The sequence below is a fragment of the Glycine soja genome, chromosome 8 (genome assembly GCF_004193775.1).
Source record: "Glycine soja cultivar W05 chromosome 8, ASM419377v2, whole genome shotgun sequence".
Lineage (NCBI taxonomy): Eukaryota > Viridiplantae > Streptophyta > Magnoliopsida > Fabales > Fabaceae > Glycine > Glycine soja.
In genome coordinates, this window is record NC_041009.1 from 2756298 (window position 1) to 2783803 (window position 27506).

A 27506-nucleotide genomic window follows, 5' to 3' on the forward strand; every position below is an offset into this window, starting at 1 on the left:
TTAAATTAAAAATCAACTTATATTGTAATTAACAGCAGAGAATTTACAGATCAAAATTTCCCTACTTTCTAGGAAGCTATCCATACCTAAACTTTGGTCTTCCTCCCACCACCCTGCCCTCTAACAAAAAAAAAATAATGGTTGTGGAAACATTCTGTTTTTGGAGTATACATTTCTGAAAAACATTTTAATTTTCAAGTCACAATCGACACAAGCAGAACCATAATTGAGTGTAAAATCCCCAATGCTAAAATAAATTATTATTGAATCTTCAATTTGAATTTGTTGCCAGGCTATAGGCAGGAACCTTAGCAAGCCTTCCTTGTTTCATTACCGATCTTATTCTCTCCACCTCCTTCCATAAGCCTCTATTGGCATAGATATTAGACAACACCACGTAAACACCATCATTCCCAGGTTCCAATTCTTGCAAATGCTTAGCTACCCATTCTGCCATGTCCACATTCCCATATTTTTCACACGCACCCATAAGACACCCCCACACTACAGAATTTGGCTTCATAGGCATCTCCTCCACTATTCTTCTGGCATCCTCAAGCAATCCTGCTCGACCCAGAAGGTCCACCATGCATCCATAATGCTGCAATTGGGGTGTTATGCCATAAACATTCTTCATCATATCAAAGTAAAATCTCCCCTCTTGAACTGCCCCACCGTGCACACAAGCACTTAGCATTCCAATAAAAGTAACGAAATTTGGCCTCACCCCAGCCTCTCTCATCCGCCAGAAGCAATCAAGCGCTTCCTTCACATGGCCATGCATCCCATACCCAACAATCATGGACGTCCACGACGATACATTTTGTTCCTCCATCATTGCAAAAACCTTGTAAGCCAGATCCATCCGGCCACACTTCCCATACATATCAATCAGCGAATTCAACATCAAAATGTCAGTCCTCGCACCAGCTTCAGCCTGGAAAACACATTTATGCAACTGGAGAGCCAGGTTGAGGTCACCAATGTTTCCACAAGCCGACATAACACTAACCATGGTCACACCATCTGGCATGAAACCACGCCTCCTCATATTGAGGAACACACTTATCGCATCCCTGGCAAGGCCAGCTTGGGAAAGCCCACCTATTACAGCATTCCAAGAACCCAGCTTTGGGTCAGGATTTTCGTCAAACACCATACGGGCACCTCCAAATTCACCAGCTTTAAGATACAAGCTAAGAAACCCCGTTTCACAGTACTCGTTACATTGCAGTCCAATCTTGATAGCAATGGAATGAAGCTGTTTCCCAAGGTTAACATCAAATGTTTGGCACACGGCCTTGAGAGCAATGGGGAGGGTGTAACAATCGGGCAAAACCCCATTCCTTAACATGAAAACGAGGATGCGAAGTGCATTGCGTGGAGCCTCTAGCCTAGTGTATGACCTTACAATGTTGTTCCAATTAAACGGCGCCGGATTGGAGATCAAAAAGTGCGTCGTTAAAACGTGGGCATACACTTGGTTAAGTTCCCTCACAGTAGCGCAATTACTCAACTGAGTAGCTATCAACGCTACTGGGTCGTTTCCAGAATAATCCAGAAGAGATCGAAACACAGAATTTTGGGTAGAGAAACAACGACGACAGGGGAATATAAGTTGCAAGAACCTAAAACTATGCATAGACATAATAGTATCGCTGTGCTGCTACATGGTCCAAAACGAACCATCCCAGTGGCAATGCATGAGCGCCAAAGAAGAAAGGACGGGCCTCCAAGTATTTATTTTTTTGTACTTTTTTTTTACAAAAACATTTTTTCTGCATAGTAATTTTGATAAGGCTCAAAAAAGTAAATAATTGAATACAAGCGTTTAATGTTAAAAGTTAAAATTGAATTATTTAAGGATTATCTGAATTTAATTTTTAATAAAAAAATAATTTTTTATTAAAATTTAGGATAAGGGCATTTTAGGATAAGGCTCGAAAATATTTTATCTTTTCTTTAACGGCATTTTAGGATAAGGGCATTTTAGGTATTATGAATTTTTTATTCTAAAATAGGATAATGGCATTTTAGGTATTATGAAATTATTAGAAAAAAGAGGATACTAAGGAAAGCCCTTAAAAAAGTAGCGGGCCGTGTCCCAGGCTCGGCCCAGATGGGCAGACACGTATATATAAATAAAAAACATAAGAGTTTGAGTTGCGTTGTTGCAGGGCAATGTGATTGAGGCAGATAGTGAAATCCTAAGATTGTTTAGTTGGAAGATGGAGGCAGTGGAATCAATAGCGGTTCCGGAACCGGACGAAGACGATCCTTCATCGACGCTTCTGGATCTCTCGAGTTACCAGCTCCACGACCTTGACTCGGTCGAGTTGCCACCCAGCCTCACCGAGTTGGACCTCACCGCGAATCGCTTGTCCACGCTGGACCCGCGCATAGGGAACCTCTCCCATCTCAAGAAGCTCTCCCTCCGCCAAAACCTCATCACCGACGCCGCCGTTCTCCCTCTCTCTTCCTGGAACGCCATTTCCTCTCTCGAGGTAGCTAACTCCGTCTATTAACGGATGGACGGACGAATTCGAATTGCTGAAACGCTTTTTTTATTTTATCTAATGCAGGAGCTTGTGCTGCGCGATAATCAATTGAAGAACATTCCTGATGTCACCGTATTTAAGAAACTTCTGGTTTTCGATGTTGCGTTCAACGAGATTAGTTCGCTACATGGCTTGTCCAGGGTCTCCGATACCCTCAAGGAACTCTACGTGTCCAACAACGAAGTTGCGAAGATTGAGGAGATCGAGCACTTCCATCAGCTCCAGATTCTTGAACTCGGCTCCAATAAATTACGGGTAAATTGACGTCACAGCTTTAAGTTGTTACCGCGTGCTTTGTTTGTTTTCCTACGCTCTTTTTTTATGTCTACGTTTGTGATCCAGGTGATGGAGAATTTACAGAGCCTCGAGAATTTGCAGGAGCTGTGGCTTGGGCAGAATCGAATTAAAGTTGTGAATCTGTGTGGTCTCAAATGCATTAAAAAGATTAGTTTCCAAAGCAATCGTCTCACTTCAATGACGGGATTTGAGGTTTGCCCTCTCCCAATAATCCCATGTTGCGGCTGCCCTCAATTTGAATCCACAAATTTGAGCTTACTGATGAATTTGGGGATTATTATTATTATAGTAAACAGTCTATGCACTCATTTTGTAGAGGATTTTTAAACTGTCATCCAATAACAATTGATATGTATGGAAAGAAGTTCGACGACTTATACAAAAACTATCTTAAAAGTATTGCTTACCATGATTTCTAATTAGTTGACATTATTATACTGATAGTGCATAGAATTAAACTCTTGATACTATTATTACTTTTGTTTGTGTATTCTAACTTTGTTTCTTGATTCTGGGTACAGGGTTGTGTAGCTCTAGAAGAACTGTACTTGAGCCATAATGGTATTGCAAAAATGGAAGGGTTGTCATCGTTGGTCAATCTTCGGGTTTTAGATGTATCATCAAATAAGATAACTTCAGTGGATGACATTGTGAACCTGACAAAGTATGCATATTTCTCTGTTTCAGGCTCCACAGATAATCTTTTATATGTTCTTACATTGGTAGATTCATTGCCTCGTTTAATTTATTGCAGATTGGAAGATTTGTGGCTTAATGATAACCAAATAGCATCACTTGAAGGAATTGCTGAGGCAGTCTCTGGTTCAAAAGAGAAGCTTACCACCATCTACCTAAAAAATAACCCATGTGTATGGTTACTAGCCTTACAAATTTGTTTTTCCCCCTTGAAACCTTTATATTTGAAGATTTGGCTATTTGTTAGCAATATTCCATGAATTTCCTTTCCTTTTTGTTGGATCTTTTTCCTTGTTAGGAGTTGAATTGTGGGCATAAAGTGTGGATAATCTTAACTGAGGTTCATTTAAATGGACAAGCCACAAGTTTTAATTGTGCTGATTGATTATTCAAGTGAATTTGGTTGGTTGTCATTGATTATTACATTCTCCAATGCAATGTAGCAGGGCCGGCCCAAGGGTAAGGCGCCCAAGCCCTTTCTTTTGGGCCCACCAAAAAATAAAGTTTTTGCTATTAATATATGTATATTAAGCATATGTGTTATCAAGGGCCATGGCTCAGTTGTAACACTTAGCACTACTATGCATGGGGTCCTGTGGTCGATCCCGCATGCACGGAAAGCCTCAAATGTTTTTTTCCCTTCATTTTACTCGCTCTCACCTACATATTAATTTTATTAAATATTTTATTAGTTTAGAAAAAGGCCCATATTTTTTTAGTCAATGAAAAAGCCCCATTTCGAAGTTTGCTTTAGGCCTACCAATGTGTTGGGCCGGCCCTGCAATGTAGCATTTATTTACTGTTTCATTTGTGGCTATGGCTGGTGAAATAGATGAAGGCTTTGTAAAAGTATCATTTGTTTTTTGGACAGTTTTATATTTTCAGCACTGGGCCTTTCATCCCTGTTGGTTATATTTTTTTTTCCCCAAGTATTTGGGTTTCTGGGAGGAAGCTTATTTTGACAAATATATAATTATCCTTCAATGTTAGATTCAATGTTATATTATACCTTGTTGGATACTTTTCAGTTATATGATGTATCTCTTTAAGAATTAATCTTGCTTGTTTCTTGCAGGCTAAGACGCCCAACTATACTGGAATCCTACGGGAAATCTTCCCCAACATTCAACAAATAGATTCTGATATATTTTCTTAGAAGTTTCTTGGCTTCAGCCTTTTTGAAAACAGTTGCTTCGAAGCTTTGTCTTTTCAAATCTATTTGTAAGTTTTATATAGTTCTGTGTATGCTTTTTGTCATTCTTATAGGTTGCATTTTTATTAATTTCTGGGAAGTCTGTCATGCATGCAGATTCTGGTTTGTAAGAATGAAGATTTGGCTCCATCCACCTAATGAAGAGAATATGCTTATCAACCATTGGACGATACTGTGGCCTGACCATTGGTTACCTGTCAAATGAATATGCTTGTTTTATGTTTCTTTGTTTTGCAGACCACATTTCGTTGTGTGTGTTTTTGGCATCCAATTTTTGAGTATCACTGTAACACTTTCTTTCTACTGTGTCAATTATATTTCTAGCTACCGACTGTGGCGTACAGAGGCTGTGGGTGTAGTAGATTAATGATCATCCAGATTCATTGAAATTTGTTTTAGTGATTTCTTATCCATAATAACAAGTTAATATTTATTGTCGGTAACATCCATATTACTTAGCTCTGCAATTCTTCAAGACTCCCCTCCCCTCCAGTGTTGTTCTTCTGCTGGATGACTATTAGAGTTTTTTTTTTTGCCAAGTAATGGTATTATAACTGACAGTCATAAAATGCAGGCCATGCAGAATGGACGGGCTAACCTTAATGTAGCACAACTAGAGTGAAGGCAAATGCTTCTTGCACCTAATCCGGAATGTAAATTTACATTTTGGATTAGCCTTTCGGAAAAGCTTAAAAAGGTGCATGAAACAATTATGGAGGTGCAGGAAGTAATTGCCTAGAATGAATGGGTTATCCTAATGCAGGCCGAACTGACTGCTTTTAAAACGAGTTTTTGATCGGCTTTACAGGGAATATAAATAACAAAAATGGACAAATCATCTACTTACTGTATCAAAGATTATGATTTTACCACGTTAGTTTTTCAAACTTCCTATCTCAAGTCCTTTGGAGGGGAAAGAAAATATGAAAGGGATTTATTTACCTGTACCAAAACAAACAATTACTAATTACAATTTACAAAAAAAAAAAAAACTAATTACATTTTACAAATACTTAGGTCGTCATTAAAAGCATCGTGGCACATCTGCTGCAGCAAGTGAACAAATTGGTTTCTTCGATTGTGTTATTCGTTGATTAATAGCATTTTGCGTCATACCATGTTTTATTTGTTAGCGGTTAGACTTCTTGGGCAAGTTGTAGTTCTTCTTAAGGAACTTAGCTGCTGTGTTATCACTTCGATGACACAAAATTCGCAGAATAGTGTTTGGTTCTCTTGGACTCCACTGACCGGATGTTGTTGGCAATGGCAAGTGGAATTTGGCTGAAGAGCCATACATTCCCAGAATAAGCTCACTGAATAGCTCAATCAAGTCTTCAGTATCCATGCGGAACAGGGGAAGCACTTCTTTAACAGTGGTACACTGCTTTTCTATCAAATCAGCAGGTAAACCCTCTCCATTGGACCAAAACAAATCAGTCAAGCTTAAAGTCTTCCTCTATTATAACATGGTCTTCGAGGGAGAAAGCACGTGCTGGACCCCCAGCTAACAAAACCAACAAGAACCCATCAAAAGAAGCCTTCATCACCTCAGTAATTACATGCGTTATGACTCTGTCATGCACAGTAGACAAAATAATCTTCAAGCATTGATTAAGCTCCTCAAGAAAAGGCTCAATTCTAGTGGATGAAACTTCACCAAAATACAGGCCATCCCAAAGAACATAACGCAGATCCTGGAAAATCACTTTGTATGTCATGGCCTCAGAGAGTTGACGGATACCTTCCACAGACGCAGCTTTAGAAAGCTTGAACTTGTCCTCTATACCATACTCTTTTGTTGATTTAGAATTCCCAAGACGGGAAATTGTCCTCTTTTCCAAAACCTTTAGTCCCATGCCAATGCGCTGCATGGTATTTATGCGAACACAAAACTGGGGTAATGCAAATGAGCTGTCTACGTTTGTAGTTCCATGATGAAATATCCTTCTCTGATCAGTCACTTGTGACTTTCCTTTTTTCCTGAAAACACCATGAAATTTTGATCCTGCCGAACACCGAGTCAAAGCCGGCATGATTGGGTGAAAGTATTGCGGTTTCCTTTAGATCATATCAAATTTAAAAGCCTAGTAATCTTGGGGATCACTGAATAACTCTTGGTATATCTAATGGTATGCAGTAAATATATACCACAGCCAGATTTGGCCTTCAAAATGTATTGTTGGAGAGATTTGTCAAGAGCAGACATCAATTCAGGAAGCAAGGCTGCATGCATGGGTATTGGCAACAGAAAGAACGCTTCCAGAGAGTCATCTATGATTCCTAGAATCTCAAGAACAGAAGGAGCAAAGCACTCTTTATTTGCACGCGGATTCCATACCTGGAGGAAAAAGGATGAAGTGAGGTCATGTATCATTAATGAAAAAAGTTTTGTTTTATTAGAGCAAGTACAAGTAAGGGGGGTCTAGTATAAAGCATTATTGAACTTCAAAATGAAGTTTGTAGAAGAGAAGACACTAGATACACCTGCACCTTCAAAATAATAGAAGAAAAGTAAAACATGTATTTAATTTTAGGGTAATGACACAACAAAAAACATACCAGATTTCTAGTGTTTGATTCACAATAACCTATACTAACAGATAGTTTAGCTTCTACTTCTTTCGGAAGATCTCAAATTTCTTTTTTCACGAGCATTAGCAGAAGAAAATGACAAAAAAAAAAAGAGACAATACTTGGTAATCATGTATTGACAAATTGTTTTTTTTTTTTTTTAATTTTAGGCTTTGCTCCATCTTAGTTTGCCTGGTATCTCATATTTTAAAAAAACATTTTTTTAGAAATAATTTTGACTTTGAATAGATTGTCAGCTACAAAATCTAGCATACCTCTTCTTGTAAATTTCTGTCTACACACTCCTCCAGTCCATCCATTCTGGTCTTGATCCATGACTTGACCAGATTGATAATTACAGCTTCAGCCTCATAAGGGTACATCTCCCTTAAAACGGATTTTCCACCATCTTCACTGTCAACTGAATCTTCCACCGCTATCTGTACCAGTTCTCTCCAATTTGTCAGCAGCTATCAGCATTTCTACAGCATCAGGAGTCAACTCTGTAACACTCTTGACATATTGCTTCAACTCATGACCATAACAAACATGAAGGGTTGCAACAGCAACACCAGCCGCAAGTGGATGCCACCTCTTCAGTATGGGACTAAATGTTGCCTTCTCGTTAAAAGCCAGTTCGCTGATGTCTCGTGCAAGAACGGAGAGAGTTGAAAAGACTTTATCGTGTTGTCTAGGTACATGCTTGCTGATGCGAGGATCCAGTTTCTCCAATTTCTGCTTAAAGGACCGATTTGAAGGATTGGTAAAAATTACATACATGGTAAACTTGACTTTCATAATAATTACTTCATAAGTTATAGCTAAGATGAGTTCTGATTGATTCACAGTGCAAAAATGTTAACACTCCATGGAAACTAAAGTCAAGAAAGAAAAGTAATGTTTGTGCTTAATTAGGGAAGGGAAGGGAGTTTGAATGGTTGAACTTGCCTGAACGAAAACAGCATGCAATGATGATGTAATATAATTTTCAACTTTGGTGCAGGCTACATGAGCTTCTTTATTACACCCAAGAGAAATATCTCCTGCCAATATTTTTGCTGAGGATACTGCAAGAGAAACAACACTTTGCATTGATTCAATATTACCATTATGGAAAGTGTCATGGTAGGCAAGGAGCCTTTCTTCTGCCCAACTTAACATCAAATTCAATGCGTAGCTCAAAGATTTTGAGATAAACGGATCATTCATCGCCTTGGCATCATTCTCAACTTGTGCAAGCAGATTACTCGATGCAAACAAAAGATCGTTATCCACTTGACCATTGGCAACATACCGTTGAAACAAGACCCAGGAAAAGCAAACATTATGCAACATCTCATTCATTGCAAGCATAACCCAGGTCGTCTTAATGAGCTCGAAGACCTCGTCAACCTCTTGTATCACACAGGTTTCATCATTATTATGGAAACATGCTTCTAACAGAGTTTGGTAGATGCCATGGTTCAGTGGAAAGCCATCAGCCCAATGGCATGTCTCGGGAACAGACCCGTCAAACGACCTCCAAGCAAGAGACATCACATAACAAGAGTGCGAAGTGCATGCATTGATTCACTGTTTTTACCAATATCCATAGGCTTCTCAAGGCCTTCATGGATGATCTGTTGCAGACGCAGTACACAAGTGTCTGCCTTATCCAATAATGGCAGGCGAGGATGCAAGATGAGTCCTGCTTCGAGAACCTTCAAATTCCTCCTTAGCCAAGCCTCGTACTCTTGTTCACTAGGAAAATCTGAACACTTGACCTGCTGTATTAGCTATTTCAACAAGACGAGAACCCAGAGTTGAAATTTCAGAATTTGGTCCACACGTTTCAATGCCACTTATTCATTAAGCAATAAAAAAAATGTAACCTTTTTCAGGGAAGAAGAAATAGCCCTCTAAATGAATTTCAGTTTATAACTTTCAGCAAAAAACATACTAGTTGGGTCAAAAAGTTTTCTCTAAACAAAAAAAGAAACAAATTAGGAGGAGAAAGAGACCTGGCCTGCAGCTACTCTGAGGAGGGCACGCCTGAGTCTAGTGTCAGTGAGTTCCGTAACCTTCATCTGCACTCTCATCAACTCCCCCGTGGTCGCCGCCCTTCCATTCCTCGACGACGCCGTCACAGTCAGCGACCTGTACAATGAAGGCGACGGAATCCGCTGAGTTCCTCCTCTGTTAGACTGCTCAGAGTGCGAGAAGAAGGTTAACGGCTTGGGCCCCGAACTCCGGCAAGCCCCCACGAGCATCTCATAGGCCGTTTCCCGGAGCTCCGATTCTGATAAGTTTGGAGCGAAGGGGGAAGGAAGAATGTCCTCGAACTCCACAACATGCTCGTGCTCGTGCATGGTGTTTCGCAACGAACGAGTAACGAGTCTTCTGTTCTGGGTTTGTGTTAAGAATTAAGATTGGGTTTGTTATTCTTGCTTGACTTACAAGGTAGAGTATGAATTTTAATCATTTGTTTTTGTGTGTGGAGACTTGCCTTATTTTGTGTGGTAATTTTGCGTGTTCAACATTTCACATTTCCAAGCAAGTAAAATTAAAAGCAAAATACAGGAAATAATCTTTTCTTTAGAATTTAAAGGGAAGAAAGACAACTTGAAAGTTAACCCATGCAAATCTCCTCAGCACGTAGTCAAAACAAGATTGAAACTTGTACTATTTTAGATAACCTTCTACCCGTTCATGCTGTTATATGAATTCAATATGGTATTCATTGATGGATTAAAGTGCTTTATATCTCTTACTACACCCTCAATAATAATAATAATAATTGCTTTAAAACTTCAATCGCACATGTTATCTTACCCCCATCTTCCCATTTCCGGAGCTAGTTATTACATAGGTTCTTAAATTGTTCTTAATTGGATTTATTGTTGGAGGAAAAGGATGTGAATCTCATGTGTAAAAACTATTCTTGTAGAAAAATCAATTCTTATATTACTTAAGAATACTTAAGAGATAATTTGTAAGACCCATTCAAAAAAATACAAAAGAATGAGACGATGTGTTAGATCTATTTTAAGTTCTTAGAGAATTATAAATTCTTAAAATTAATGTGATGTAAGAGAACTCATAAAAAAAACTAAAAACATTCTAAGATGTTTTTTGCTATTGGAAAGGCTCTAGTAAAATTTCACTTCTTATTGTTTTATTTGATTAACTCTTTGTTTTTGTTAAAAGAAATTATAAGTTGCCCCTCTTCTACGGGACTTAAATTAGGCACTAAGACTGGGAAAGAAAGCATGCAAAAAAAAATATAAATAATGTAAAAGACATTAAAATGAAAAACTCTTTAAATATAAAAAAAAATTACATAACCAAATTTAAAAAATAGTCTCTATTATAAAATAAAATAATAGTATAATCAACTTTGAAAAAATTATTCATTTGATTCCTCTAGGAATCTAATGGGATCCAAAAGTATTTATAAAAACTAAAAATAATAGTTTTTAAGTATAAGAATTAAAAGATGCAACTATAAAAACTAAGTAAGCTTTTTATGAACTTTCAAACACTAAAAAATAACTATAAAAAAAACACTACAACAAATAAGCGTTAAGTTTGATAACCTTTTTTTAATATTAAATTCCATTGATTTGATTCTTTTGTAAAATAAAATAAACACAAGAAAATTATATAATTTAAATTTTTTAATAAAGCAAATGTATTTTATCTCATAACGACATACTATATAAAATATCCATTTTATTAACCTCGTTTATCTAAAAATAATTTTAAATACTTAAAAATCTTCTTTATGAATAAAATATATTTTATAAATAATAATAAAAAAACATTTTTAACTTCTTAAGATCAGTAGTATGTTAGCAAGGCTTAATTTTCTTCCTCCTTTTGGAAAATTTGTTGCTCACCCTCAACAAAACTTTCTACTCTTTTTCTTCAACATTCTCGTGCAACCAAATACTTTAAACTCATTGCTATCCTAATCCCTAATTTTTCTCTCTCCGGCATGGTTTGCACCAGACAGACATGCAGCATTTCCTCCGTCACTGAATATTAAGGTAAATTCCTGTTTTCGTAGATACTTTCAGAACTTGTTTCTCAATTTACACCTTTGAAATTTGAACAAAAGCCTTTTGCTATACATTTGCATATTTTGGGACTAGAGCTCTGTGCTGATACTGTTGCAGGAAATCCAATGTTAAGAGCTATTTCTGCTACACTAAGCAAATGCGTTGCAACTGGTTAAACAAATTGATTATGTTACAATATTTCTTAATTATAAATATATAAATACAGGGGAATGTCAGTTTGAGCAACTGGAGGAATTATCTTTGATCAAGCCGGTAAGGAATTATCTCAGACTGAAATTTCAGATATTGGAACAGTTATTTGTTTGTTATTTTGGCTTTGGAAATTGAACTTCAAATTTTTTATGCCTCCTTTGCCTAAATACTCTTGTAAGCTTACTTTGCTACTGATTGGAAATTTCAGAGCTGATATAGCTAAATCCTTATATTCAGTCTAGGACAAACTTTTGAAAAACTAAAATTGCCTCCATGCTCCTAATTATTTTCCCTTTCAGAGATTGGAACCTGTTGTTCATGGTAGAGGGAGGGAAACTGATACCTTAGATGAGACTTACTTAGTGGTCTGTGAGGAAGTCACACACACATCTATCAATTTTGAGGGTCTTTGAGAGTGTGTACTTTTTAATTCATTCTATGAGTTGAAACCGTATCATTATATTATGGTGAGAGACAATTGTTGTAAATTACTCTATCTTATTTTGGGAGTGGCCTCTTAGTCATTTTTTACATTTTAATAGACATTCTTTTTTTATGGTGTTTCTGATATGTGACTTTGGTAGCTGATTGGGAATCCTAGATTTATATATCTTCATAGAAATCAAGGCTCCAATTCAGGCTAGCAAATTTGGAGTTGTTTTCATTGATGACATATAAAAATTTATATTTCCAATAGTATGTAATTTGTACAGATTTCAGTTTGGGTCACTCAACTTGATGGAGTACCTTTTTAATTTGATATTTTACATGATAATATCAAATGATTTCCATATGATGCTGGATTTGATGCAAATAATAAAATAATATCAATTAGATTAGTAAACAATTTTTGTGCTCATTAAAAAAAAAATGCTCATGTGCATATCATGTTTAAATAGAAAACTTGATTTCTATTGTTAAATTTAGACAACTGGGGGTGGGGGACTAAGGGCATTTTAACATGAGATACATGAATGTAGTATTTCGTCAGGACATTTACTGTTATTTCCAACAACTATAATATACATTGTTTAATGATTTAATTGCTAATTTTATTTGTTGATGGGTGTAGGAGTGCATATGCTTTTTGCCAGATAGACATAAAACTCAATAGTGAATTATGTTATTTGGTTAAAGTTGAAGTGCTGGGTATGAGGACAAGAACATAGAACTGAGTGAGGCATGGAATGAAGTTGATTGAATCCGAATCTGGTGGTGGTGGTGGGAGAGAGGCTGAGTTAACCAAACCAAAAGTGAAGGTCAAGCAAAAGCTTCACCAAGCCATAGATCTGTTGTACTCTCATGGACCTGCTTCTTTTGATGATTACACTCGTTTTGTGCTTCATTGTGCTCGGGCCAATGACTTCATTCAAGCAAAGAGACTGCAGTCTCACATAGAACTTAACCTTTTTCAACCCAAAGATTCCTTCATCCACAACCAACTCGTTCATTTGTATGCCAAATTTGGCAAGCTCTCAGATGCTCAATATGTGTTTGATAACATGACTAAGAGAAATGTTTATTCTTGGAATGCTTTGCTTTCTGCTTATGCGAAGATGGGTATGGTTGAGAATTTGCGTGTTGTCTTTGATCAAATGCCTTGTTACTATTCTGTTTCATATAACACATTGATTGCTTGTTTTGCAAGTAATGGGCATTCAGGCAACGCATTGAAAGTTCTTGTGAGAATGCAGGAAGATGGGTTTCAGGCTAACCCAGTATTCCTATGTGACTCCATTGCAAGCATGTTCTCAGCTTTTGGATTTGAGGCATGGGAAACAGATTCATGGGAGGATTGTTGTTGCTGATTTGGGGGGAAATACTTTTGTAAGGAATGCTATGACTGATATGTATGCCAAATATGGTGATATAGATAGGGCACGGTTGTTGTTTGATGGAATGATTGATAAAAATTTTGTTTCATGGAATCTTATGATCTTTGGGTATGTAAAAATGGGGAATCCTAATGAGTGAATTCATTTGTTTAATGAAACGCAGTTATCAGGTTTGAAACCTGATCTAGTTACTGTTTCAAATGTTCTCAATGCTTACTTTCAATGTGGACATGCATATGATGCAAGGAATTTATTTAGCAAATTACCAAAAAAGGATGAAATTTGTTGGACAACAATGATAGTTGGTTATGCACAAAATGGAAGAGAGGAGGATGCTTGGATGTTGTTTGGTGACATGCTATGTAGAAATGTTAAACCTGACAGTTACACCATTTCTAGCATGGTTAGCTCTTGTGCCAAGCTAGCTTCTTTGTATCATGGTCAAGTTGTCCATGGAAAAGTAGTTGTAATGGGTATTGATAATAACATGCTCATTTTTGAAACTATGCCTATTCAGAATGTGATCACTTGGAATGCCATGATTCTGGGGTATGCACAAAATGGACAGGTTCTAGAGGCCTTGACTCTGTACGAAAAAATGCAAGAAAAATTCAAAACTGATAATATTACTTTTGTGGGTGTTTTATCTGCTTGGACAGAAGTATTTTGATTCAATCAGTGAACAGCAAATGACACCCACATTGGATCACTATGCATGTATGATCACTCTCCTTGGTCGGTCAGGTAGAATTGATAAAGCAATGGATCTAATCCAAGGTATGCCTCATGAACCAAATTACCATATCTGGTCCACCTTACTATTTGTTTGTGCCAAAGGTGACCTAAAGAATGCAGAGTTGGCAGCTAGTCTTCTCTTTGAATTGGATCCACATAATGCTGGACCCTATATCATGCTTTCCAACTTGTATGCTGCTTGTGGGAAATGGAAAGATGTAGCTGTTGTAAGATCTCTCATGAAGGAAAAGAATGCAAAGAAGTTTGCTGCTTACAGTTGGGTTGAGGTTAGGAAAGAAGTCCACAGATTTGTTTCAGAAGATCACCCTCATCCAGAAGTGGGAAAAATCTATGGTGAAATGAACAGATTGATCTCAATATTGCAACAAATTGGGTGTAATCCAGATACAAACATTGTCCTACACATTGTGGGGAAGGAAGAAAAGTTTAGATCCATTTCTTACCAATGAGAAACTTGCTCTTGCATTTGCTTTAATTAGAAAGCCCAATGGAGTTGCACCTATACGGATCATAAAGAATGTACGGGTCTGTGCTGACTGTCATGTATTTATGAAGTTTGCATCAATTACTATAGCACGACCAATCATTATGAGAGATTCAAACAGGTTTCATCATTTCTTTGGTGGGAAGTGCTCTTGCAAGGACAATTGGTAAAGTCTCAATCAAATGGTAATCTGCTGCAAGTTTACTGTTTCCAAAAGGAAGGGTGCTAGCAATGTAATATGCACTCTGTATCCTTTCTAAAAGATTTTGAAACAAGGGAAAAAGTCATGATATGATTCCAGACTACCAACTCCCGAGTATTAAAGCAGGTATGTAGCATGAGAATACTAAGTGAGAAGTACAGCAGTACTTCGATGAAAATTTCTTGTGACTTGGCAATGCAGCTTAAGATGTTTGGGACTCTGAGGCAAGTATACTCTGAAGTCATTGATCACTACTTTGCATTGAATGAGCAGGTTTGAACCTTGAATGGAAGTCTGAAATATCCTCATAAATTGCTGGGAAATCGGGGCTAAATATTGTTTGTAACATATGCTGTATGTATCTCAATATTTTGGCAGAGGCAATTTCTAGCTTCTAAGGTAAATTTGAATTATGATTATACATATTCTAAAAGCTTTATATAATGTTTATGGATAAAGAAAAAGGTCAAGTTTGTAATGTTATACAACATCTTATATTTAAGAAGACATTCTTCCAGTTCCATCACCAATTTTTCTAATTGTTCTTCTTCTTCTTTTGTTTCTTAATAGTTCAGTTTTTGTTTCTGCTGCACATCATTGATGAGCATACATGTTTGTTTGTTTTCATTTTGTATATTTTATAACTAATCGGTGATCAACTGATCATATATTACTATTACATGGTATTGGTAGACATAAATGCTTATAAGAATATTGTCATTTATGTGAAATTGATGTTACGCTGCTAGTTCGGTAAGTGCACCGATTCGCACAAGTAGTATATTAAAACGGTAAGACCGAGTATCGTATGCATAGGAAATTTGTTTCACTTAGAAAATGTATATTTAGTGAACAAACATTTGTATAAATCGAAAGCAAGTAAATATCGAATTGGGTTTTTGTTCTAAAATCAATTTAAATACAAATTAAATATCTAAAGATTGAGAAGTAAAATAGTCAAGTAAAAAGCCTTGGGTCGTTCTACTGAATTTTTCTTAATGTTATTATGTATTTTTTTTCTATTTAATGTTATCCTAGTGTTCTTATGTTGCGAAATTACACAAACCAAGATCCCTCGAGTGAATGGGTCTAACTCTCTTTAAACCTCGTCCTTGATCCCTCAACAAACTTAGCCAAAAGGAATCGCATTAAGACTACAGCATAATAAGGACTAAATCACTGCATTTCATTCCTAGACATACAATTTTTTAGCTTGCTCTATCAAGTTCTAAGACTTTAAAGCATTTTCCAATGCTAAAAATCCTAACTATACATACAAATGAGTGATCAAGCCACAAACATGTAAAAATAAGCATGGATAGAAGTAATGAACACATAAAAACAACATTAAATAGATAGTGAAAGAATATTATATCAAAGGTTCAGCAGAACTCCCCAATCAAGAGGTTTAACCTTCCATTACAAGTAATGAGTTTTCAATACAAAGAAGAACAGATTTTGAGTGAAGGAAAATGGCTAAGAGGGGTTGAATGTCTCCTTCAACCTCTAGAATCTTAATCTCACTCCTCTAACCTAAACTCTCTTGGTGACTTTGTTTTTGTCGCTCTAACTTCTCCATTGACTCTGTTTTTCCACTCTCCCCCTAGTTTTTGCCAACTTCAGTGTTTTAAAGGCTACTTTGACGTTTCAGCTTCTAAAGACTCGCTTAACGAGATTGGCTCGCTAAGCAAGAGTAAGTAAAATTTGACTTAGCGAGCTGGGCACGCTGAGTGCGAGAAGAGACAAATGACTCGCTGGACGAGCACATCTCTAACCAATCATCTTCTAGAGTTTTCTAGCACACTAAGCGAGCTGCATGCCTCGCTCAGCGAATGTCACTCACTAAGCGCATATGTCTCACTTAGCGAGACATCAGCTGCTTGAACCTTCTCTCCTTTTAGCCTGAAATTGAAGTGGTTTTAACATTAATTCACAAAATGGGAGTATCTACTATATAAAATCAAACTAAACATGAAAATATGTACAATTCCTACAAAAAGAACCATAAATTAGAGGAAAGATGTTAATTTTATGTAATTATTCAATACCAAAGTTAGTCGTACATAACGACTAACAATTGGCTCTCTATAATATCATTGAGAATGTGAAATATTTGGAAGATCCACAACTAGGGGAAGGAAATCAAAATTGAATTTGTATGCATAAGAGGGAAACTTAAAGTAATTTACTAGCATGGACAATTTGAGTGTATTTTGCAATGTTACTTATTTAAATTGACTATTTACAATGGTATAAATGAAATGATAATTTGATGTTTTTGTCAGGGATGAATGTTCCGTCCCTGTACTACTTGTTATTATGGATGTGAAATCTTATCGGCAAGTGTACTGAGTCGTGCAAATAATAATAAAATCGCAAGAAACCGAGTATCGAACTCAGGGAACTTGTTTCATTTAGTGAAGCGTCATTCAATAAGCAGACATTTGTATAAAAAGACAATGAACATGAATAAAGCTATGGTGTTTGCTATTCTAATTACTAATTACAGAAAATATGAGCAAGTAGGTGTTAAAACAGATAGTTAAAAGCATTGGGTCCTCCTACTGAGTTACTTGATGCAATTAAAGGGTTTTCTCTATTCAAAGATGTTCATGTGTTCTATGCTGAGGACAACATTCCCAAACATCGATGTCTCGCATGAATGGGCTAATTCTAATTAAACATCATTCTCGAATGTCTTATCGAACTTAGCTTAACCAAACAACATTAAGGTCACAGCATAAAACAACTAAGTTACCACACTCCGTGTCCAAACATATGATAACCTAGCCCGTTTTATCTAGTTCTAAGGATGCAGTACATTTTTCAATGCTAAAGCTCCTAACTTTACATACAAATGGGTGATCAAGCCATAAGCATGCATATATTAAGCACAGATAGAAACATTGAACACATAAAAACAACTGTAAATAGATACGATAAGAATTTACATCAAATTTTCAACAGAAGTCCCCAACAAAGGGGTTTAGCCTTCCATCACAAGGCAACACCTTTCACAAGCAGGAAGGGAATTTTCAGATAAGATAACAGATTACACATGGTGGGGATGTCTCCTCTACCTCTAGAAATCTAGAAATCCTCCTAAACCTAAGATCCTCCTAAAAGCTAAGGTTTTTGCTTCCTTGCTTTATTTTTGCACCTCTAGTCTCTGTTCTTCACACTCTACCCGCCAAACTCTTCCTTTTCTTTCACTTCAGACTTTAAAAAGGGTTTTTGATCCTCGAAGGCGCGCTAAGTGCTAGAAGAGACAGATGACTCGCTGGGCGAGCTGGTTACACGCTAGGCGCGTGCTTTCGTGACAGATTTCCTTCAAGATTCCTCTTACTCACTAAGCGGGCTGATGTCTCGCTTAGCGGATGATACTCGCTAAGCACATGGTCCAAGCTTAGCGAGACACCAACTATTGCTTCTTTCAATTTTTCTCCTTTTTACTTGAAATTGAAGTGAAATTTGCATTAATTCCATGCGGAGAGCTTCTACTGAGCAAAGATAAAACTAAACAAGAAAATATTTACAATCCTATAAAAAGAACCATAAATTGGAGAAAATATATACATTTTAGAAAAAATTTCTATACAAAAGTTAGTCGTAGATGACGACTAACAATGAACATAGCACCACCTGGATGTGATTGGAGTATTGGACCTTAAATCTTCAATTATGAGCTCTAGTACCAGTGCCTGAGTTCATTGATGTGTCTCCTTTCTTGATCTCCACAAAGGGTTTTAGGCATTTGACTTGTGCAATAGGCCCTATCAACTAAGAGGTAGTCCAGGAAGCTCTTTTAGGGTAAGTAATGCATAAAATAGTTTCAATTTTGAGTCTCATTCTTTAAAAATTATTGGCTAATAGTTATCCTTGTGAAAGTTAAAATGCATGCTTTAGTTTGGCATGATTATATTATTGGGTTTAGGATCCATTGATGCCATTGTAAATCAAATTTAATCTCACACTAATAAAAACTTTTTTTATTATGAATGTTAAAAAAAAATCACAGATGGATTGAATATAACTTCATGTTTATCATATGCTAAGAAAGAACTTTATTTTTTTCTGTAAATTCTAATGTGGTGATTAACTATGGCTATAATTGAACAACTGGATTTATGTAAATCACTTTCTATGACTTACTAGATGCTGCAAGTTTATCTTACACATGATTCTATGGATCTTATTCCTAATGTGAATGAGTTGGCCTTGTTTCAATGGTTGATTGTGTAGGTTGGAGTGACATGGTATACCATAATACTAGTGTATCCCATATGTGCATCCAATCGATTTGTTATTAACATAATGCTTGCAATTTATTTTATATATGAGAAGTCTGGTATTTAAAACATATAGAGAAACATTTTTCTTGTTCAAAATGGATCCTCCATATGTATGGGGTTTAGCCAATCTAAATCCAGAAAATATATCCTGTCAGTCATATAGTTATATGACGTAAAATCACAATCATATTGAATCATATATTTGGTAGATTATCTTCCTAGTCAAATTGATGGATGCTATCTTGGAGGAATTTTCTAAATAGGCAGTGAAAGTTATGGCGAAGAATGGGTACTTTTTATTTTGTTGAGCTCTATTTGTTGTTTTATTTTGGACCTTCCGCTTACAAGCTATAAGCATGTTGCTTTTGGTTGAAGTTCCATTGAGCAAATTAGATTTGTGACCCAATGTTAACATTATTTAACTATTTGGGTGTGATGATTGTATCCTTTACTGCTTCCCTTGTCGTGGTATGTAATTAATCTGTTAGTTTACTCTGCTGTCTGAGCTATCTCAATATGAATTCGAGATATATCTGTGTAATTTTTTACAGTATTCATTTGTGATAAGAGTTACTATGAACTTCACACCTAGGATTGGCTTTTATAACCAGTGGAGTGCTTTGGCCTTCGGTTTAGCTGCATAGAAATCTTTCAGGTTACCGGCGTAGGAACACTATTTGGATACACTTCAAGGAGTAAATGCCTATTTTATGTGAATCTTATCAGAATCTTAGTTACATTTTGATTTAATGTTACATATGTATTTAAAATAGTTTTCTTATCTCTGGTGTATATTGATTTAACTGTATTCTAATTTTTCTGAGGATTGAAGCAAATCTTCATAAGGACATGTTGGATACTTGAATGTTAATTTAGTAGTTTGTTATTGAATAGAACGTGACCAAATTCCCTTGGAGAAGGAAATCCTCTGGCTCAATAGTTAAGCTGGGCTTTAAATTAATATGAAAGAAGTTATTCGGCCCTTCAATTGAGTCCATAATTTATTTGAAATAATGCTTTAGCCTGTGTAAAGAGAGCTGCACTATTTGCCTTGTTCTTTATCATAATTAATGTTTTTCTTTAGGCAAGCTAATAAGATTATACTATGAAGAAACGAAAACGTTTTCATATTATCAGGGTTATTGTAATTTGTAAGTTCTAGTTGAGACTTGACTCATTCTCATTTCCGAATAAGATTTTTTTAGATGGGTATTTGTAATAAGATAATTTATCCTACTTTTAAGCTTTAAATTTTGAAAAAAAATCAAATTTATGTTTCATATGAGTGTTATCAAATTAATTTTGAACGAAATTTATTTTACAAAATTGATTTTACTTTAAATTATTTATAAAGTGAAGATATTTATGTTTGAGTTTTTGCCTAAATTTACTTCAACTCAAAAACAAATTCTAGCTAGTATTGCAAATTCAACATAAATCTTAACACATGCTTAAAAGACAAGTTTAATCGATATGCATTTTCTTTTATTTTTATCGTCATTTGTATCATGACAAGATGTGTTTAATAATCAATAGGTAAAATTATATTTTTTGTCTTCTTAATTGTTTCTAATTTCGATTTTGATCTCTCTTTAAAATTATTAACACATTTAATCTTTTAATTATATTCAATTTCATAAATGTGATCTTAACATTGACGATTACGTGTATGCCACGTTCTAATTGGACGTTGACAACAATACATTTTCAATCAATATTTTTTTATAACAGTCAATATCGGAATCACGGGATCGAATATAATTAGAGGATTAAATACGTCAATAATTTTAAAGGGAGATCAAAATCAAAATTAAAGATAACTAATAAAAAATATAATTTTACCTTGACCAGTAAGCGGAGCAAGAATTTTATCTGAAATTTTTGTGTCTTCTTTCGTGTACAAAATAGAACAACAAAACCCAAAAATGATGAAGGAAAATGATACACGTGCGTGTAATCTTTATGTGGCCCTTGTCTTTCCCAACGTCAATAGTCAACAGACACGTCCTACCAACTGCTGCCACTTAACGTACTAGTCCAACTTTTGGGCGCGCCACTGTCATACGTACCTTTTTTTCTATATGTGCTATAGAAATTTTTTGAGACACAATTGAATTCGAGACTAAATGTGATTATTATATAAAATAATACTCTTTATTTAAATATTTACTATAATTATATATTTTAAATTTAAATTTAATATTTTTTTTAAATTAAAATAATTTTGCATAAGTTAATTCACATACTCGATAATACTCATACATGATCATGCTCTTGCTCATCCTTCAATCTTCATCAGATCATAATGCCATGACTTTTGCTACACAGTCGGCACAATTCAATTGGTGCATCATGATTGTCATCCTTTTGTCTCTTTCTTGTAACACTAACCATTCATTTTCCTTATCCAATTACGTATAAAATGTTGTTATTCATCTACTTTTTTTTGTTAGTACCTCCTTCTTTTCATGGCATGGCATGTTATTTCTCGTTGGGGAGAAAATGATCTCATGCGTATTTAAAAGTGGTGACGTGGTCCTAGTGAATAATGTTAAGCTACCACTATAAATGTTTTTGATTGACACATTTGGCATCTTGTTGGAGTTTTTTTTTTTTATTTTGCACTGCATCTTGTTGGAGTATGTCTCTGTGATCGTTGTCAAGTTTAAATTACAGAAACTTTTGTAATCAAACCAAATTAAATTCCGTATAGGAAGAGAGCATAAAAGATACCAAAAAGCAGATACTCTAAAGAGAATATAAAGATGCGACGATTGTGGAACCAAAGAGGCACCTGTGGCTCCACAATTAACTAGACAACATGGAAAAGGAAAATAAGGAGTGGGAGAATCAGCCTATAAAGCAATATTTTGAGGAAGCCAAAATAATCAAATGATATATTTAAAGTTATTAATTTACTTATACTTTTACTGAAAATACTAGGGATGGGGGTGCGTGACCACTGAGCATGATGTATAATGCTTTGTTTTAGTACATACCCATGTATAAGTTATTTTTTTGCTCATTCCACGACGATGAAGTACGATATTGCCTTTTGATACAAATCTATCGACATTCTCTCTCCTTCTTCCTCTCCATAAAATTTGATTGAAAATTTAAATTATTAATGTTTTGTTTGGATGTTTGGAATTTTCCATTATGTCATTTTCGATTGAACTCTTCACCAATTTCGCATAAGTCTTCAACAACAATTGGAAGAAATATCAAATGCCACTTTTATTCATATAATAATTGCGGATGAATTAGCAAAAGCAAAATCAAAGTATATATTTCGCTTTTGCAATAAAGTAGTTAGTTATGAATAAAGGTGGATAGAAGGATTCCGATGCACAAGTTAGTTGCATAATTTGCAATTCGCGTGAATTTAAACTAGCTAGGAAAAGTGTAGTTAATTTAATTGTAAGTTTACCTAAGTCAATTGGCCAAAAAAAAGAAAAAAAAAGTTTACGCAAGTCAATTCATGAAGGTCACGAGTTTAAATATGCAGCTACTCTTATTATATGCAGTATGACTTCGTTCATGTTATATGTGTGACCAAAAGATGAAAAGCAACAACAAAGGAACTAGGAATAGGAAGATACATCAACTGCCATCATTCACGTTCCAATCACCAATCACCAATCACCCTCTTTGTTCCCCTTGTCTTCTCGATATGAAAAAATTATTAAATAATTCAAGATAATAATATTAATCATAATCCTAGACCACCTAATAATTTATTCTTATTCTAATGTCTTTATAATCTATTATTATTATTACATGTCATTATCATCATTGTCAAAAAATTATTATTATCACTCCCTTAATAAATAAAAAATTATTATTATAACAACTATTATTACTTTTAACTCATTATTATTATTATCATCTCTTGTCATGATCATTATTATTAATTTATTATTATTATCATTATCATCATTATCTAACATTTTTATCACATTTATCATCATCTTTTATCATTGTTGTTGATGTTATCGTTATTACTTTTATTTTATAGACCATTCATTACTTTCATGCACTAACAATGTTACCTCACTTGCCTGTCACCAATAAGCAATTTGTATAGTTTGCATTTAGAATTTAACATTAAAGTTTGAAATAAAAAATCTAAATATGATCAAAGTTAGTATCGGTCTTTCAAGTTTTATTTTTTTTATATTAAAAAAAAATCTTTATCAAGATGAGTGATGACGCATATCTATGTATGTCATGTTAACTACTAATGTAGGATAACAAATAACATGACATGTCAATGTTATCATTAGTAAGTAATGATAAAAACTAATTTTCACAAAAAAAAAATTATACAAATCAAACTAATATTTTTTTACTGCAACCAATAACTTATTAATAAAACATTTAGAACAAACTCAATGCTAAATTTTAAATGTTTATGCACAAAAATATTTCCTGATTAATAATTGGACTCAATAAGTTTTCCATCTATACAGTTAAAAGTTAAACTATAACGAACATGAATTAGACTTTATGGTCTTCTTTATCCAATTTTCGTCCCTGCAACGGAGAGAAAAGTTTTCAGTAGATTTCACTACACTTTTCTCCTCCTCCCTTAATTCCCTTTATAACCAAATAGGTAAATGACATTTTCTATCTTTCTAGATTCGGTCCACCTAAAAATAATTAGTTTTGTTTTTTATTTAACGTTTTTATTCTAAACTCCTATCCAACATCAAATCATCACGTTTTCAAAAAAATTTATAAATTAACCTTGAAACAGAGAAAATTTTAATAGGGGTATGGTAAGTTACTTCTCCAAAAACATAGCAAACATTTTATATTTTTGAGAAGAAAAAAAAAACATCTAGATCCCACTGCAACTATTCTATGTACGTATTTGAAACCAATTTCGTGAAAACTATATATATACAAGGTACAAACTAAGGTATAATGTTGGTGAAAATTCCAAGTATATTATTGTACATTGGTGAAGACCTAAATTTTGAATTCCCATGCACGGTATCGCCATTTTTTCTGCGTCGGCAGGCAAGGATATTGATATCTTGAGAGGATAGATTTTGTCCAAGTTAACATTCTCATATTTTGTTATCATGCAATTATTTTTAGGCACCACCATTGCTTTAGTGGCAGTAGCTCTTGCAATTCATGAACCATACAAATAAATAATCGTATAATTATTATGCTACCCCACTCTCCCTAGCTCGTCGTTTCAATCAATTTGCATACCATATGTGCTCTGGACTTTAGGGCACACACGGGATTTCATAAAATCATATTGCCTAAAAGCGTGTTTTGACTATTATGCAAGCAAGGCCCCTCCACAGTATTCCACCGCCAACACCCCTTGCCTCCATTCCTATGTATATAATTCTTTGATCTTTCTTATTCAAAGTAGTTAAAAATGGGTGACATGAGATTTAATTTAAAGACATTATTAAATAGGTTTTAAAAACAGTTTATGATTACAATTGCAGCCAAAACATTAAGATTTTTGGAGTTACAATAACAGTATCGCAATCACAATTATGATTGCATCAGTCATATATATTTATGTGTAATTTTCCGTATAACATCAAGGATCACAATGAAATTATAGCTATAATATAAAACCTTGGTGACAAAGTAGTGTGTAGTTTTTAGTTTTTTAATTTTATTTTTCTGTAGGATCTAGCTGTCTAGGTATGAACTAATGTATTCATATAAGTATATGATTGAGGTCATTGTTATAAGAAATGGTTAGATATAATGGACAAAATGAAATGGCAATAACAAAGAAGAAGACTGGAATTTCAATTTCATTTGAAGCCCATTAAGAAGAATTGGAAGGGACCCAATAGGTCCAGTTTCTCTCTCGTCGACATGTACATTCCGCAGCACAGCCGCACAAATTGAACGAGTAATGGGGGGGGGGGGGGACCATATGATGATAAAAAAAAAAAATGAAAGTGACATTTTTCTTGGGCCTTAGAAAAGTGACGTTTGTTTTTGGTACGAAAGGTGCCCGAAAATACGAAACCCAAAACAAAAGCAAAAAAATAAAAAAGAAAGGTGGAAGTGGGACCACAGGTGTGTATAGTAGCAGACAGATAGAGAGAGAGGAGGGTGTGTGTGCATGAAGATTGAAGAAGCGAGAAAGAACACATGCTGTGACGGAAACAGTGCCGACAGCCACTATTCATTGGTGACAGACTGTGACTCACAGTTCTTGACCAACCAGTCAACCACCGCCACCCCTTCACCTCACTTTGACTCCTTTTCTCACCTCCTGCCACATGCTGTTCTTCATTCATGTTTTGTTTTTCAAAAAATATGGTAATTTTGTTATCCTTTGATTAAGAGAAAATAAAAATAAATAAAATATGAGTTTTAAATTAAAATTTAAAACTTTCAATCTATTTCCCTTTTCTTTTTCCCTCGTTCGAATCTCTAAACATTTAATTGATGCTTCACATTTTCTTTATTTTCCTCTTCTGATACATTGCATCACTAATTATAATCATACTAACCACTTATCTTTCTCTTAATTTCTTCTCTAAAAGATGCGCCCATGCATCTTTTCCGGAAATAAAAGAAAAAGAAAACTAATCTCAAAGGAACAAAGTAGAATAGTAGTCATGATCAACCAACAATTGATTCTAAATGCCTGGACAAGATCCAAACTCTAGACCGTAGTATCTAAATTACTTTTGAGTTTTTGACTAGCTGTATTATTGATAATTATAAATAAAATTATTTTACATGTTTTGGTTTTTAAAATAATTTATCATAATATTAGGATTAATGCTAGACAAGTCTGTTAGAAGTGGTAGTAACTAGTTGTATTAATTATTTAAGTTTATAATATTATTGTATTATTAAACTTAAATGTTATAATATATTTGATTTGATCTCATATTTAATTTTAATTTATTATTACAGGTAGTTCTCCCTTCTTACTTACTCGTCTAATTTTTCCATATTATATAATATAATTATAACTTATAAAATCTATATATAAGTGAATTTTTAGCAAGAAAATATTTATAAGTGAATTTTAGTTTTTAATATTATGACGCTATGAATATTTTGTTGTTTTTTTAGTTAATATTACGTAATATAGTATATAAAAATTAAAATAATAGTATTATTTAATTATTAAATAGAATTAAATAATTAAATTTTAAACCAATATCGATCTTTACCAATTCAATAATTGATTTGATTTTAAGTATCGTAATTCCCATATTTATAAGTACAAATATATAGAAAATGTTTGATTAATATGCTAAGAGAGTGAAAAAAGAGGAAAAATAATTAGATATAATAAAATTTATAATATGACACGAAAAAAGAAAGAAAAAAATGAGAGATGTTGATGGGATGTATAAAATGAAAAGTGATTTATATATCACTATTCATATTAAAATTCTTTAATGAAAAATGGAAACTACACTCCTGTCTTGTCTTCTGGGGCACCATTAAAAAAAAAAAAAAGGTGTTGTCCACATGATCAATCTAACTTATCTTCTTTTTTTTTGTCTGACCAAGGTTTATTACTAGCTAGTCTTAAAAAAATTAATTCCAAGTAAACTTTTTTGTCCTCATTATAATATACTTGTTTAATTGCACTAAAGTTTTCGGTGGAGTCCCTATACTTGCATATTGCATTGTGTTAAAAGAGATCATGCATGGATCCAACTCTGGTCGGAGTCATGACCATATATTCACCCCCCATGGTCACAAGGGGGTGCAGTTGCAAACTAATATTACAAGGACAAACACAAGTCATTGATCTAAGAATAAGAATCTAGGACATGGCAATTGTGAGAAAAAGAATTAAAGTACGATAATGCTTTTAAGCGACAAACTAGCTTTAGAGAAAGAGATCATCAGTCTTCAATTTTAATTTTGGCTCTATGATTATATTCGCTGTTGAGATGAGCAATTGCGAGGAAGAACCCAAGCCTTAGAAAGTTGCAGCTAAGTGGAGATTGAGGTCATTTATGTGGAAGAGTAACACTTCCTTCAGCTTTAATTGAAGTGGGTAGTTAGGATATTCCAAGATTAGCCTTGGCATTAAATGATTATATTAAGTGATTATCGATCTAATATTAGTTTCTCTAGTAATTGATTGTTAAGGAATAAAATGAAAATTAATGAAAAAATTATATTAGAAATTATAATTTTTTATTAATAAATTTATTAATTACTACCTTTATGATAATCATTAATAAAAGTAATTTAATATTTAAACATTAGAATCAAATGATTATTTTAACTTTTTTAATGTAACATTAATTATTTTTTAAATTTAAAAAAGTGTTTTTTAAAATGATGTTTATAAAAACGGATAAAAAATATTTTTTTAAA

At 34.4% G+C, this 27506-nt stretch overlaps 3 protein-coding genes and 2 pseudogenes across 3 annotated transcripts; 3 read left to right on the forward strand and 2 right to left on the reverse strand.

Moving 5' to 3' along the window:
• On the reverse strand, positions 1–1701 carry LOC114423830 (pentatricopeptide repeat-containing protein At1g77170, mitochondrial). Its single transcript, XM_028390729.1, has one exon. It carries the CDS (start codon positions 1646–1648, stop codon positions 272–274), a length of 1377 nt encoding a protein of 458 aa, XP_028246530.1. The 5' UTR covers positions 1649–1701; the 3' UTR covers positions 1–271.
• A 452-nt stretch (positions 1702–2153) lies between these two features.
• LOC114421146 (protein phosphatase 1 regulatory inhibitor subunit PPP1R7 homolog) lies at positions 2154–5211 on the forward strand. The gene is made up of 7 exons (XM_028386957.1): positions 2154–2504; positions 2583–2813; positions 2901–3047; positions 3377–3519; positions 3610–3724; positions 4627–4772; positions 4861–5211. Exons 1-6 carry the CDS (start codon positions 2229–2231, stop codon positions 4705–4707), a joined length of 993 nt encoding a protein of 330 aa, XP_028242758.1. The 5' UTR covers positions 2154–2228; the 3' UTR covers positions 4708–4772; positions 4861–5211.
• Positions 5212–5675: 464 nt separating this feature from the next.
• LOC114421145 lies at positions 5676–9638 on the reverse strand (annotated as a pseudogene).
• A 1563-nt stretch (positions 9639–11201) lies between these two features.
• Positions 11202–15287, forward strand: LOC114424304 (annotated as a pseudogene).
• Positions 14185–14628, forward strand: LOC114424730 (pentatricopeptide repeat-containing protein At4g02750-like). The gene has a single exon (XM_028391571.1). It carries the CDS (start codon positions 14185–14187, stop codon positions 14626–14628), a length of 444 nt encoding a protein of 147 aa, XP_028247372.1.
• Positions 15288–27506: the final 12219 nt, after the last annotated feature.

Bases quoted from the DNA above. Each gene is read 5' to 3' on its own strand.
- LOC114423830 (XM_028390729.1), bottom strand. From the start codon at position 1,648: ATGTCTATGCATAGTTTTAGGTTCTTGCAACTTATATTCCCCTGTCGT.
- LOC114421146 (XM_028386957.1), top strand. From the start codon at position 2,229: ATGGAGGCAGTGGAATCAATAGCGGTTCCGGAACCGGACGAAGACGAT. The intron at 2,814-2,900 runs GTAAATTGACGT...TTTGTGATCCAG, and splicing joins TCGGCTCCAATAAATTACGG to GTGATGGAGAATTTACAGAG. The intron at 3,048-3,376 runs GTTTGCCCTCTC...TTCTGGGTACAG, and splicing joins CTTCAATGACGGGATTTGAG to GGTTGTGTAGCTCTAGAAGA.
- LOC114424730 (XM_028391571.1), top strand. From the start codon at position 14,185: ATGGATCTAATCCAAGGTATGCCTCATGAACCAAATTACCATATCTGG.